Source organism: Phaethon aethereus (assembly GCF_964289735.1).
Source record: "Phaethon aethereus genome assembly, chromosome: 1".
Lineage (NCBI taxonomy): Eukaryota > Metazoa > Chordata > Aves > Phaethontiformes > Phaethontidae > Phaethon > Phaethon aethereus.
In genome coordinates this window covers 116,562,086-116,578,247 of record NC_138575.1, presented here as the reverse complement: position 1 = coordinate 116,578,247, position 16,162 = coordinate 116,562,086, and the positions used below count along the sequence as shown (strand labels likewise).

The 16,162-nt window shown below is 39.7% G+C and overlaps 1 protein-coding gene across 2 annotated transcripts in view; it reads left to right on the top strand.

Moving 5' to 3' along the window:
- Positions 1–16,162, top strand: part of GRIK1 (glutamate ionotropic receptor kainate type subunit 1) — a gene marked incomplete at both ends in the record, with an annotated part of 170,931 nt that overhangs the window by 91,783 nt on the left and 62,986 nt on the right. For both annotated transcript variants that reach the window (XM_081999327.1, XM_081999326.1), the window contains 3 exons: positions 2,986–3,153; positions 5,526–5,783; positions 13,351–13,532. In XM_081999327.1, the coding sequence (XP_081855453.1) occupies positions 2,986–3,153; positions 5,526–5,783; positions 13,351–13,532 (608 nt within the window). The remainder of the gene's footprint in view (positions 1–2,985; positions 3,154–5,525; positions 5,784–13,350; positions 13,533–16,162) is intronic.

Genomic DNA, 16,162 nt, shown 5'->3' with positions numbered 1-16,162 from the left:
GGAGGGGGAGCACTAGCTTTCGGGTACTAAATGGCACCCTGTTCAGCATCTCCAGTTCAGCTGAACTAAATTTCACGTATAAAATTACGAACCTCTTGACTATCTGTCCTGTTCTTACACGGGCATATCCAGAGCATCTCACCAGCGAATTAAAGCATGTAACCAAAGTTCTCTGTAAGTACTTTACTGCTGTGTTAACATGTACAAAAGAAACACGGAAAATATGTTGGAAGGCTACCAACACACTGATTATACAACTGACTTTCAGAGAGGCCTATCCGAATGCACTGGAAGTGTATGTGATGGTGCATATGCAGATTTGATTAGTTTGCTTAGCAAACACATCGATGCAAACCTTTCAGTCTTTCCATCACTGCTGCTTTCCCACCACTCCTCCCCTTTGCCCAGTGAGCTTCTACTCTTTTTAAAAGGGAACCAAGAAAAAATTCTGCTACTGAAGTATAAATAGTTAATGAATATACATCAATTAATCTCCATTTAAAGGCAACGAGTAAAGGTCTGAAAAAAGTTTTAGTCCTGAAATGAAAAAGTGCTGGTGTATAAATAGATATGAAGGTTACTTCAAGGGTGGTTGAAAGACGTTGTTTTAATTTAAATTTAAAAAAAAAAAAAGTAAGTAACACAAGCACAGCACAATAATAGTTTCCAAGATGGAGAAGATTTTTTTGCCAAGATCAAATGGTAAGACACCCATCGTATTGGAAGTGGGGAGAGGTGGTGGTCAACCTCTCTTATTAGAAAGTTATCTCAGGTTATCCATGATATTCAGTGACATCCGCCTTGCCTTATGAAACAATGTTCTGCTAATTCTAGCAGGGGTTCAAGCAAAACACAACAGTTGTATCTGGTTGGCCAAAGCCCAAGCCCAAGCTGGCATTACAGCTAACTGCAAATACTTGTCTTCCTCAGGTGAAAGGAGTGAAAGCAAATTTTATTTAGCCTGAAAAGTAGTAAACTTATTGAAGTCGTCATTGGGATGAGGTATTAAAGGATCTGAAAGAACAGATATTAGATTTTTTTTCCTTCTGGTAATCCTACAGTTTTCAAATCTGGAAAAGTCCTGCTGACTCGCAGTACTCCATGTGAGGTTTTACATTTGATTCCAAAAACAACACTTAAAGGTTTTTCCAGCTACTTCTGTGTGTCACAGTGTCCTGTAATCACTTGTATGTTTTATGATGGAGGGGAGAAAAAAAGTATCAGAAAGTCTTTAAGGTTCTAATACATGCATATAGTAAGTGAGAAATACAGATACTGAAGAAAATTGCTTAAGTTGGCAAAATTGTTTAAGACACGTTAAAGTATTTTTATATATATGGGTTTGAGAGATAATATAATGCTGCATATTCAGGAGTAGCTAGAGATTACATTGCCAACTTGGGTTTGATAGCCTCCAGTGTTTTCATTGCTCTGTTAAAATTTGAAACAGGTTTTAATTCCACTGTGTTCCCATTTCCTGATTGTCAGCTAATGACTGCACTACTCCTACACTGGTGACATCAAAATTGCAAGAGATTGCAGTGCATTAGCTGAATACATTCTCAGGCTCAGAAAATATAAAGCGGTATCTAGGGCTCAAATTTCATATGGGGAAATGTGAAAATATGTAACTGAGAAATCCAAAGCATTCTCTAGTGACTTGCACTAAATGAGTAAATTATACTTGCAAAATCAAGTACTGAAGCTGGAAATTGCTGTTTAAAGGAGCTATTTTTTTTCAAATTAGCTGTGTTTGTTATGCATTCATCAAATCCCAGTGCTCCTAGACAGCCTGAATGTGTTGTTGGCATAATAAAGTCTCTAGAGGCTAGAGGGAGTAGCTATCCCAGTATAAGTGGGACAGCCTGTCGACTTGAAACACAGCCACCTTCCCCATCTCATAGTATATGCCAAAGCAGTTCAGAATGCTTCCAATATTCAGATTGGTTCTTTACAGGTCCTCTTCTGGAAAACTTGCTTCCAGGTTAAAGAAAAGCTCAGATGCACCTCATTTGTTTTAAAAAGGAGCAAGAAGTGTATACAATTACAGTCTGAAGGGTATAAAGTAAGTTCTGACAAATTGAGCAGTTCTCAAAGAGCAGTTGCCCAGCTGGGGTTGCACAGAATGGGATGGGACACCTCTTTGTTCAAATAGTTCAAAACAGATGTTGGAAGAAGAGTCTAGAGGGATGACAGGAAGTTGAGAGCAATTGTGCTAGATCCAGCACTGTCCTTGCAAGGAGACTTTTCAACCAGTGCCATGATGATACTGGTAGTCACTAGAAGACATCACTCAACACTTTGGCATGGAGGTGAAATCTTCTGTGGGAGCAGTGTGTGGCTCAGTTATGTTCTGTATGAACAAGTTCGGTTCATTGAGCAATGAGCTTTGAAAAAGTTAAAATACTCATCTCTCCCTGAGCAAACTGAGAAATGGTCAACAACATTGTCTAAGGTTTATAAAAAGCCAAAGCCCCACTACGACACTGGCGTTGAGTGAAAACTTTCAGTCCATTTCTACTCAAACTCCTAAGTCACTTCTGAATGTGGACCTTGTACCACCAAAATTTGCAGGAACACTTTAGAAAACATCTCCAACACATCCAACTTTCATCTCTAAGCACAGACTAGATTGGAGCAGAGGGAACAAGACCTATGAATATCGCTACTTGCATTAGTTGTGAACTTGACAGAAGTTTTCACAAGCATTTAAAAATTTTATTTTGAAAAGCCTGAATAATAAACATGAATCATCTTTCACAAATGTTTGTCTAAGCAATATTCATAATATTGAGTTAGCTTACAGTGACATTGTAGGTAAAAACTAATAATCCAATAAGCTTTTGCTGTCGTGCTTTTAACAGCGATTTTAACTGTTTTCCTGTATGAACACTCAGATTATTATTGCTCATAATTTATTTTTCTCTTTTTATGTACAGTGGTGAAGAGGTGAATAATACTTCTCATTTATCTTTGTTTCAACAGGAGGGATATTCGAAACTGTGGAAAATGAACCTGTTAATATTGAAGAATTGGCTTTCAAGTTTGCAGTCACCAACATTAATAGAAACAGAACACTGATGCCTAATACCACATTAACCTATGACATCCAGAGAATTAACCTTTTTGATAGTTTTGAAGCCTCAAGAAGAGGTAATTCTCTCAATTACTGCGTCAGTAACATACATGTTCTATACTACTTTTCCCTAGACTGGTCTCCTTTTTTGCTCCAATTGTAACATGTGCATATGAATGGTAACACAAAATTCATCTTTCAAAGTTATTTGAAGCTAAGAATGAAGCTGGACTTGGACTTGTCATCTAGTTTCTGATAAAACACCTACATACAGTCTGCATGCTAAGAGCCCCAGATGGAAGGTGACAAGTCCGACCCATTTTTCTTTCCAAAAAAATGGATTTACCACCTGGAATTCTGCAGAATATGATCACGGACTAACAGGGAGCACAATGGGATGTCACAACTCATAATTAGCACACACACACAGATATAAATTATTTCTATTATACTTTAAAGAACAGAGACCAGTAGTCTCCCTGTCCTGAAATAGTAATGCTTCAGAAGGTTACGGACAGAAGTAAATTTCTCTGCTACAAACAGAATTGGAATGCACAAGTTTGGGATTTTTTTGCTTATTCTTTTATTTTTCTCAGAGGGAAAATTATGGTCTGATTTACTTGAATCTAATTTACTTGCAGACCAAAACAGAAAGGGAGAAAAAGTCACAACTCTCCTTAAGCACGGTGTATTTCTTCACCTCTAGGAGGCAACCTTGAAGTTTGCTAAAATTTTATATACAACAGTCTAGCTCCTGGAGTTACATGGTGTGCACACAATCTCACACAAACAGGTCTGGAGAAAGACCCATAAGTGGCTAAGACTTGCAGATGTGCTTTGCAGTTCACTATAGCATCTGTCACTGTAAATGGTACAAGATATGCTTGCTATAAGGCAAAAGAGCTGTCTCCTATAAGGCAAATGAAGGCTGGAAAATAATCATGCTTCACATCACCAATCGTGCTAGAATGCTGGTGAGCTGTCACCTTCCAAATATCTAAGTTACTAAATTCTCCTCGTGGTACTCTAGTTTTTTACTGAAGACTGGAAAAAAGGAGAACACTCCCAAAGAACATCAAAAATAGCTTTAAATTCTCTTTATTGCATTCTTTTTCAAGTATCAGTCATATGCTAGAACTATATGCTATCAAAAATCAAGTATACTGGATTTATAAATCTATATAATCCAGACTGAGACAGGATTTTAGATTCCCTGCAGAGTGAGAATCTCTTGTGTGACTATTGTGAAAGTACCTTCTCCATTGAACCTGTAGGAAGGAGTTCATTATATGTATTTCTGCAAATCTACATGCAAGGAATCCATGCAGACGGTAGTAATTTCTTCTTACCATGATTTATTGATATTATTTATGCAATTTGCCCCTTAAAACCTGTGATTCTTTAAGAAGGCTTCTGAATTAAACCTTGAAAGCCTTTGCATTTTGTTCTGTCTGTGAAACACTCATTTGTAGACTGGAGACATGAAGTCATATTCTGTTACTATCAGAGAGCTAAATATTTAAAAAATCTCAGCTCATTGTGGATGTTTGTGTACTTAGTATTTCATCCAATCACAGTAATTTCTGTATTTCCCACAAAGAACAACCTTATAAAGAGCACAGCATTGCAATTCAGTGCAAGGCTTTGTCTCAGTCAGTAAAGACCTTATTAGAAATACTTGCAGTAAAATTCCCTAACAGACAAAAGTAATTAATATTACTTTATCTTCTATCTGTTAGCCTGAAAATACATGGGAGGGAAAGAAAAATGAAAAGATACCTACAGGAGGTATTATTTTGTTTGGGATATAGGCACAAGGAGAAAGAAACCTTTGTTATTACTAGCATTTTACTGACTTGGAAAGGTATTAAAATGTCAGGGTGTGTTGGTTCTATATTTCCCTGTGTCGTTATTGCGGGCTTTAGACTTTGCTGCCTGTTTTGTAAACACAGATTTTGGAGCGCCATGAATCGTGGTGCCCTTTACTGTTTATATTACTTCAGTAGCCTGAAATTAAAGCAACTAACATTGGTAGAAGCTTTCCAGTCATGGAGGGAATCCATATAGTGTCTGTTGTGACTCCATGAACATATTTCCTGACATGCTGCCATGAAAATTGATTTATGTGACATCCCTTTGGCAAGCCTGTAGCCAGAAAGCTCCTGGTTTCTCCAGGATAATGCCATTCTGAGAAAGGCAATTTAGGGATCAATGTGATCTGAAAGTAATGAGCAGAGAAATTGTTTTGGTTTTTATTTGTAGCAAGCAGGTTCTAGGATAAATGCTAATCAGTAAAGGCATCTCTCAGTGGGTTTGGGAGCAACAGGGTTCCCCATTCTCACTTTGAAATTATGGGGATGGATGGAGAATAAACTATCTCGGTAAACATCACACGAGTTGCTTGCTTGCCGACTAACAGCTTTTTCCTTTCCCTCCCTCTCCCCACCAGCATGCGACCAACTTGCTCTTGGTGTAGCTGCTCTGTTTGGACCTTCCCACAGCTCCTCCGTCAGTGCAGTGCAGTCCATTTGCAATGCACTTGAAGTCCCACATATTCAGACCCGATGGAAGCACCCTACAGTGGATAACAAAGATGCATTTTACATCAACCTCTATCCAGACTATGCAGCCATCAGCAGAGCAGTTTTGGATCTTGTACTATACTACAATTGGAAAATAGTAACAGTAGTATATGAAGACAGCACAGGTAAGTAGCACTGGTGCACTGCAGGTCATGTACTTCTATTCATGTGCATAAATGAATAAATTCTGTGAGAGAGAGTGCCTGTGATAGTTCAGGCATACTTAACAGCAGTTTTCCCCAGAATATGGAAGAAAAAGGTCTCTTAAGGTGCAGCTATCCTTCTGCTGCTATGGCTTTTGGAAAGCTGTTCATTTCATCAGACCTTAAGAAGTCACCAGGAGGTAGCACCCGGATCCTGAATACTAAATCACGTTTTGCTTCCTGTTTGTGGAACCAATATCGCATCTTGAAACTGATAAATATTCTAGTGTGGGGCTGGTTAGGGTTTCCCACTCTCAATGAGGGATTGATCTTAAAAGGAAATGCATCTACAACCCAAAAGTTCAAGCTGCAGCATTTTTAATGTAGAGTCTACTTTGTTCCTTGAAACTGTCTCAGAAACAGTCAACTCATTTGTCAGCTGGGTACGGAAGACTGAATCTGAAAGTTGCAATTTGTGTAAATGTTTCCAGCCTGCAACTCTTAACTAAGAGATCATTAATTCTTTGGGAGAAGAACCTCCCCCAGAAGAACTGGGGCACACACTAATCATAGCTGTCCAGTGACATACCATGGACAATCAATATCTGTAACATGTCCCTTTCACAGAACAACAACAACAAAAAGGAGAATAATAAACTCATTCCTGGGAACAAGGGATTTAAGACCTTGACTAGGACTTTTTTGGTTTTTTATACACAGAGACTGTGGAAGAGTGTTGATGTTGCAAGGAAGTCCAAGCCTTGCATGTCTTTGCCTATCTATGCTTTACTGTCCCTGTGGCTGATACCATATACTGTACTAACAGATAAAATATTCCAGGCAGTGTCATTTCCTCGCTGGATTGGGAAGATATTGTTTCTGAGAAATGCAGTAGCTGCTCTGGTCATTGAGAGCACTGCATACCTTAACTGCTCTCAGAAGGAGTCCTGTCTGGCAGGATTACCCACCGAAATGTATGCTAAACAGGACTGCAGAGAACATAATTTTTCCTACAGTGTAGACTCAGTCATGGATTAAGGGTTCATAATTGGCTTCACAAGAAAAGGTTTGCCTGTAAACAAACCATTAAAAGCTCAGAGAGGTCTATAGCTCTCCCATCAAAACATAGGAAGCACTAAGGAAGGCCTGCCAACTGATTGGTTTTTACAGGGCACAAAATTACGTGTAAGAGATATCATATCTATAGAGATGAAGAAAATAGATCCAACTAAATAAGACTTACACTGACAGTTATTCCACTGTAAATTCGCACCACCATCCTTCAACACTATCTTTTTGTGGTAAAGCTGTAGCTGAACTGTATGCATTTCTGAAAAATCCTGCAGTGCGTTAGCGGTCATTGGTGCAAATTAAGCACTTTGCTGTCAACCCCACTCTGAAACTTGCATTGCCCACAGAAGTGTAGCACCACCTACAGCTCTACAGATGTGCAGGTAGCATTTAAATTGATTCTTTGTTAATGGCACAAAACAAACCTGGATGAGCCCTGAGCTCAGGCATCTGCCTAGACTGTTAAAAGGAATATGAAGAAAAAAAAAAAGCATGTCTATTAAAGTAATTTTGTAAAAACATGTCTGAAAGACAGAGCTCTGCTTAAAAAAACCCTCAAAGCCTCAATTTTAAGGCTAAAAATGTTGCATTTATTTCTGCACTGTTGACAGCACAAAAGAAGCACATGTTTCCTCCTGGATCCAAGAGACAGGTCTCAATGCCAATATTCTGCTCCTCTTGGACTCAGAGAGTTTACCAGAGGGCTGGAGGTAGAAGAGAAAGAACAAGTCAGGCTGGGCTTGCTGCAGTGATCTTGCATTTCCATTACGATGCTCTAGCTCTGCAGGATTTCTACTGGGCTCCTAGCACTGTAAGCCAAAATATGTTCATGGATAAACAAGTAGAGCCAGCCTACTCTGTTATCAAATCAGCATTCCAAAATACTAAGTGCTGTGTACATGTTCAGTTACAAAAATGACTGATACTAAAGAAACTTCAGTTGCAGAGGTATTTACAAAGTAAATCAATCATCAATCATCTTACTAACTTGGAGTCAGGAAAGTAAACAGGTCAACTTTGATCAATATAAATAGTCTTTGGATTTTGGGTTAGAGTGACACCGTTTAGCTCAGTCTCTTTTTATTTCTCACCTCTCATGTTTGACATTGTTACACTACAAGAAGAAAGCATTTAACTATTTTTTTCTTAGAGACTAATTGTATGTGAAGATCAGCTTCATTCCTAAACAAACAATGAACTCATAGCTGTAACACTGAACTTCCAGTGATCCATGCCCAGATTATTCAGGTTGAGATTAGCCCTGCTCCAGGTTAAGTCTACTTTGAAGACTAAGTGTGGAAAAACCTGCTTTCATCCTTCACACTACAGCACTGCTCCAAGCCCATGTGCCATCACGTCCAGCTCCAGCACAGAGGCCACATACTGTGCCTATTTACCAGGCTGAGCTTTCCCCCCACCTCCTGTAGTTACGGTTTTCACTGCTGCGTGTAACGTACATCAACAGAAATGCAGTCATGAGTCTGGACTGAGCAATGTTTAAAAAATCAGTTCATCTGAGTGAGCTCGTGTTTCCAGATGATCCAAATTACTTGTGCCTACCCTCCTTATCTCAAACACTATTTACCATGCTGCCAGTTTTTGTCATCCAAATGTTTTTCAGCCATAACTTTTTTCCAGTCAATGATTTTGGAGTGCCTACAGAGAGAAGAGAACTACAGATGTCTGCACGGCTTAGCACCAGCCTTCACAGACCTCCACTGTTTAATAAGGCTTTCTCATTGACATCTGCTTTTTGAGATCTGGCAAATTATTATTTTGTAGTCACACATTTTTCACGAACATGTTTTGTGAGATACGAAGACGGACACTTTCCGGGAACAAGGGCTTTACATCTAGGAAGCTGCCAGTGTCAACAGAACTTGTAACACCAAACAAAGGCACTTAGTGTAATACAGAGCTATCTTCCCTTGACAGCTTAATGCCTCTCTTAATTATAGTCCCAAGTTTTCATTCTTCAGCATTTTACCACCATATCAGCTTTACTCTTAACTTGTCCAGTGCTTGCACTGGGGTAAGCTGTTCCATGTCATCGCACATACCTTTTTGATATCGACAAAACATTAGCACTTTTTTCCAATCTTCTAGAATCCATTCAAGGTTCCAATATTTATCACATTAGTTGTTGAGTGTTAGTAATCTACTGAATGGTATCTATAGGAGTGCCAATGATAAGCAAATCGTATATAAGCAGGTTTAGAAAACCTGCAAACAATAGTGCTATAAATTACATTTGGAGTAGGAATTACTTACTCATCCTTCTTCTTATCAAATATCATGTTAAATGGTACCAAATGCACCATGTTAAACAACTTTACTCTCTCCTCCAAAGGGTCCTGCAGCAGTTATAAAACTTGTATTTTCTTCCTAAAATATATTTGCAAAATTCCTTCATGTTTCCTGAGTTGAACTGATCAGATTTTTACCCTCTTGTCTCTTAGACTTCAGCATAAATAAGAATAATAAAGCACACTACAGCTGATTTATTGTTTCTAGTTGGTGTCCTTATTGTACCATTGAAACATGGACTTTCAGACGAAGTCATCTTTCTTGATAGTAAATGAATAGCTTCTGTCTATAGAGTAAATATTTATTTAAACATGTCACAGTTTTCTCTTTCTGAAATTCTCATCCTGCTCATTAATGCCTATAGCTTTCCAATGTTAGGGAAAAATAAGACTCCTAAGCAAATGTATTTATTTTTCAGGATGAGACTGTGCTCCTTTTGTCCTTTTTAAGCATAATCCACATTATGTTCAGAGTCTCCAGGCCATAATCAGCCTTCATTCTGATTATTAATTCCTCTTCATTTTTCATCACAGTGTTAAAAAAGAGTTAGTTTACATCAAGTGCACTGCCTTTGTGTAAGGCAAAAAATTGCCTCCTGAAGTTTAAAGATGATCTAACAAAGCCTGGCAATAGACTGCATGATACATTGAGCATGCATTTCCTGAACTTAGGTACCATAAATTATGGTTTATCTTTCCACGTTAGAACTGGGTAGACATACTGTTCTTTGATTTAACTTAGTGGTTTGTAATAGATCCTTTCCAATATCCCACTTTTGCACTTTGTTATTTGGCACATTGATCTGTAACAGACACGTGACATCATTGTCTCAGTTATCAACAACTCAAACAAAAGCAATAACATTGCCTTCAGTGCAGGTTTGACTCTGCTTTACATCTACTCTGTCTTCCCTGAATTCAATAATTTTAACGTAGCAGGTGCTGAAAAGGGCACCTACATCAAATTCCTCACGGGCTGTGAGAATCCCTGACTTTCCCCACTCATTAGTCAGCTCTCCCAGCATTTCTTTAAGACTCAGGGGAACCAAATCTTTTAGTCACATTAGTCCAATTTGAGTTCTTACTGAATTTGCTTTCTCTGAACTTGTAGTTACAAGAGACATCTAACTTTGCTAACCCTAACACTGTTTTCTAGTAAAAAGGAGTACTTTTTCCCAAAGCAGTAAAAACATTAATTTTAAGTCTGAGTGAATTAACTATACATTTTTTTAATTAAAAAAAAAAAAAGTAATGGGGAGGTGAACGCTTTCTACTGACACACACTACCACGCTTACTGCCAATGTGTGTGATTATTTGCCCGTTATAATGTTGTGTTTCTGTTAGGCATGTTTGAACTCCTGAATACATCAAACACAATTTGCAGTAGTTCTAGACATCTTGAAGTGATATGAAATACTCAGTCTTTGACATATTTAAAAATTTTACTCAAGTGTTGGAGAAACCGTTTCTCTTGATCAAACCACTACTTGTGGTTGGAGATCCAACTCCAAAGCTTACTGAATCTTTCAAGGTTAGAGACCACAAGATACTCTCTCAACAATACAGAAAATTACCAACCCTGTTTCTGAAGGGAAAGGGGAAAGTGTTTAGGTGTCGGGGTAAAAGGCAGCAGAATACAGACAGCAGGCCAAGGACCTTAGCGATGCAAGTCTGGTTTCCATCCTTATAGATTTTGTTTCAAAGCCCTAAATTGAGCCTTTCCTCTCAGTAGAACTGACTAACACTCTCTGGAGGCTCCTTATAGTTCAGGCTCAGCCACCACAGCTTCCACCTGGCCGGGCTCTACATCTTTCCTGCCCAAGTTCGTGCGCAGTCCTGTGTCATTGTTCAGGTCACATCACACACTTTGCAGAGAGGGAGTCCATGCCCAGGATATGTCACTTGTGAGCCCTTCCCAGCTTGGATGACTACTTCCTCCTGACCTTGTGGGCAGTTAGCAATGCCTCCTGCCTGTTGTAAGCAAAGCTCCAGGTGGTCTGACCAAGTGAAAGAAAAGTGACTGCCATAAGCAGTGCACTTGCCCAGGCCTTCCCCACCCCCCCAGAAGTCACATTGAGCACTTCACATTTAAGATTTGTCCCAAATTAATTGGTGGTATCGTGTCCAAGGGTTTGGATTTGTTGAGCAGGAGGAAGAGGAAGGAGAGCACTGATGGTTATTCCCCTGTGCTATTAATTATGCTGGCAGTCAGTTGATTCAGGCTCTTACCTGGTCCTCCAGAAAAATAACTGCAGCTCTTTTCATGCCTAAATGCTTCTTTGATTTCTTCAGTACACTATAGCCAGGCTTTGCCTTCACTTCATGTGGCAGTAGGAAGTGATGGGAAGTTCAAGGTCCAAGTCTCATGTGACTGAAGTAGATATTTTAAGGCATACATTTTTCTTCCCTTGAAAAGGAGATGGGAGTGTATCTGCAAATCCTTTTCTTTTGCTCCTGCAGTTCACCACACTTGCATTTAAGTACTTTTTGTTGCTGGAAAGAGAAACAACAATACTCAGTCTGAGGCTGTGGATAATATGCAACCCTCATGTTGGACTCTTTCTCCCATATCTCAGTTTTCCCTCTTAGAGTCATCATTCATTACAGTGGCCAAGGCACTGCAGTCAAGGGCTGAACACTTGAGTGCATGACACAACCAAGCTACAGCTTTACAGACGATTACATAAACTCCCCTATTTGTTAGTCAGTGTTGGAAGCATGTGCCCCATTCTCATAATAATGAACTCAAATTGTTTCATATTTACACAGTCTGGCTTCCAGCCAGACTCCTATCTCACAGCACATGCAATAATTTGCATTTGAATACTCACGATGCTTAATATTCTGTATTGATTGTTGATACTTGAAAACCTGCAAAGAACAGACCCAGCATTGCAGGCGGAGGGAAAGATTATTTTTTGCAAAACACATTGCTAGTACTTGAGTGAAAGCCAACAGTCCTCAACATAGCAATCCCTCACTAACCCCAGAACAAATACTGATGCTTCGTCTTGCCTTATATGCACCATTGGACCATTCAACCAAGGACATTCCTGCACAAGATAAATATATACCCAGTCCTAGCAGCAGTGTGATGAGTTTTTCATATTAGTCATTTATTGGATTTTTGCTTAAACAGTACTTCTTGCCTGTATTCTCTCTCTCTTTATGCATATTTTCAAGGCAGCCTTTTACTTCCACTCAGCAAGTGATCACAAGTTTTTTGTGGGTAAACTACATTCATGGATAATGAGAAAGAAACTGTAATCACACACCTCAAAGAACTCTTAACTATCTTATGTAGTTTTTGGAGGCAGTACAAATTACATAGGAGTGCTGAATTAGCTAGTAGAATTGCACTGTGTTTAAATACTTGGACAGATCTTCAACTAGTTGAGCTTCACTGACTTCAAATAAGGCGTGTAGATTTGTACCAGCCAAAGACATTGCCTTAGAAATCATGTTCTTGTGTTTGCAGATGTAGATCTGGATCTCAAAATACTTCAGTTGTTTATAAGATCTCAAACTTGCTGAGTGACCTTATACAAGTCACTATGCCTTCAGACTCTTTGTCTCTAAATTGATGGTAAGAAAAATTTAAGGCTCCTCCTCCGGCGTATTGCAATGTATGCTGAAATGAGGACAATGAGAGCCATATGGATGGCTATTAAGAATAATTATGGTCTAAGTGCCATTCAGGCTAACCATTGTCTTCTAAGTGAACCACAGTGGAAGTGCTGGCCATTGGACATTTTTCTCCCTCCATCGCCTGTCATCTGCTCATGTTTGACATTAGGTAGGAAAGTTAGCAAGGAGGTTTCTTCAGTTCTGTGTTCTTGTTTAGTATTGAAATAATAATTAGCTGCCAGGGAAGAGGCATTATATCCTTTTTGCAAGAAACTGTAGCAATATAACATCAATCCAAACATACCCTGTAGTCAACAAAAATACATTTGAAAATACATTTCGGAATATTTAGATGTTGAAGCCAAGTATAACCATGAAAAGGAAAAGCTATAACAATACTTGTTAGGAGACTGGCAAATATGATGCTAACAACTGCCATTTGGGTATGTGAAATATCTTAGGACTGATAAGAGACTCTGTTTATGTCACAATAAATACTCACTGCACAGACTGGTTAGTTGTATAATTGCATACCATTTTACAGGTTTAATTCGCCTGCAAGAGCTCATCAAAGCTCCTTCTAGATACAACATTAAAATCAAAATCCGCCAACTGCCCTCTGGGAATAAAGACGCCAGGCCTTTACTCAAGGAGATGAAGAAGGGCAAGGAGTTCTATGTGATATTTGATTGCTCACATGAAACGGCAGCAGAAATCCTTAAGCAGGTAAGGGGGAAAGGGGGAAAAAAGCACGATATTAATTTCATGTATCCTGAAAATTGTCAGCCTCTCTGTTTTTTATTTTCTGGGAAACACTAAAAGTGAATGCATTTACCAGTTAGGACGTAGGCTTGTTAATACCAGGGAGAGAAGTTGTTACAGAATGTGCAGCAGCATCTGAGCACTCCACAAGACTTCAGGGCTTTACAGAACCATAAGGACCAGCAGCAGTACTGATGTCTGCAAGAAGCCCATAGATATCCCGCAGAAGGAAATATGCATTTCTTTTTAATACCTCAGGGTCTGCTTGACTACAAGATTGTTGCATTTATTTTAGCTTGTCCTGGTTTAATCAATACAGTTTTTATGTCTTCCCCCACAAAAAAAGAAAGAGCCCATTTTGGAGTGCTTAGGGAGAGTCTCACATTGAGCTATTACCCCTACAGAAGCTGCACATCAGGTTCAGTGCTGACTACGGTAGCAAACGGGGCATTAGTCCAATGCAGACAAGAGCATAACTCTGCATTAACTTCCCTGTAACAAAGCAAAATTTGGTCTGCTGGCACTACCTCATTACATTTGAAACTCTGGTACAGCAAGAAGATGGAACAGAGACAGTATCAGAAGAAAAGCATATACTTTAAAACAGGAAGAGATGCTATTGTGCAAGGGTTGACATAGCCCTGACCTAAGTGTGAGAGTTGGACAGCCACACAAGGCAAGGACAAATGCCATGAAGCCTGATGTTAATGGGCTGAGACATTACCAGGGGCACACAAAAAGTGGTGTAAATCAGAATTTATTGTTGTCACTATGTATTTCTGGACAATCAAACTCTAAAGAACTGGCTCCTGCAATTCATTGACCTATAGACAATAATACCAAGCAAGTAATACGTTGTGAATGGCATTTCCCTTTTTGCTGTAACTGTAGGTACGAGGGGTTGTTGGTTTTACTGTCAGCCTAATGGGAAACACTGATCCCAGAAGACCATCATTTACTGATCTAAATGTGTAGATATGGGTTGTCTCATAAAGGTTAAAACCTATGCTTCCATCCCAGAATATTTTGCTGAAATATTTAAGTTATGCAGAGTAGCATTCTGTATCAAAGTAAGTAAGACAAATTACGGGTTGCATTAGTCTGCAGAGCCCAAAACCATCCTCTCCAGACTGGGGCATCTTGGTCCTGTGAATACAGACGTGCAGGATGGTCTTCTAAATTAGATGCAACACAGCTGAGAACAGCACACAAGTTCCCATGAGTGGGTAGAGTTAGATTTATCGCTGTCAGGAAAGTTGGCCTGTACTAAATTTTAGGGTTTCTCGAGGCAAGTTATATATTTAAGCTACAGCAGGGACAGATGCAGGCGTGATGTTGGGAATGTGAGGGAAGAGCAAGGGGAGGGTGCACAATCGTGCAGTGGCTCTCTCATGTGATGGGGAGCGCAGTGTGGCAAAGCGGCATTAATTGGGAAGGGAGGTGGACAGGAGAGCTGCTGCACCCTCACTCTGCTCCCTGCAGGGCTGCCCAAGAGCATTAAAACACGACAGCAGGAACAAGCTGCTACAAAACGAGATTTGTGGGGAAAGAGTTAAACTGACAACATGAATTTTCAAGGATCTGCATGAAGAAAGTGCAGATGTCTCGCACGCTGCAGGAGGCACAAAGCTTCAAATATACCAGGCTGTGTATGAAAAAAAAAAGAAAAAGAACCTTCGTGTCAAAAGAAGAGGAAGTGCTAAAAGATGCACTAAGGCAGGGCAAAGTGGCAGAAGAGTTAGTGTGGGAAATGGATCAGGGAGACAACTGACAGGCTGCAGATACAGATAGTGCTCTCCAGTGCCTTAAGAACTCAGAGAAGGATGGTGAATGGCAGTGTGGGAGAAAACAGGAAAATTAAGAGAGGTACATCTGCGGGTCAGAGCTGCGGGAAAGGAAGCAACGTAAATACAGTGTAGAAAGAAAAGGAAAATGGTTTTTGTATGAGAGAGTTCTGTGACTGAATCTAGATACTTGCAGCAGTAACTCAGGTGTTGAAGTTCCTCTCTGTCAAAGGCAGCTGTGAAATGGGAAGGTGTGGAGGGCTCTGAATCCACGTGGGGCTCATCCGATTGTAGGTTAGCTACGTGAAGTGTTGTGGTACACATTCTCACCACGGCACACACAAACCCCTGTATAATTTTACACTAAATGAAAACAAGGTATTAAAGGGAATACTATAGAAATTATCTTAAGAAAACTCTGCAACATTAGCAGAGAATATTTTTGAACTCTGTAAATGATCCAATAGATACTACGGGGAAAATGCATATAATTGTTAAATTATGTAAGAAGTCTAATGGGAGTAGGAATCAGCCAACAGTCACCTAAACCTGTCCCCAAAGCAACAATTTCTTGTCTGCCTACTGTATTTACAGTAATGTAGTAGATGTTTAGTAGCCCATGCTGGAGAAGATAAATAAAGGAAGTGGAGATTTGTAGCGGGTTGCGGTGGGGAGGGTATTTTACACAATAAAACTGCGGCAGGGTCACATAGGCACATAGGCGCCATTGCTTATGCTCGGTTCCTGTGCCTGAGCCTGCTCAGGCTGCCCCCCAAAAAGCTTCGCACAAGCATCTGCATTAGCCCCCTC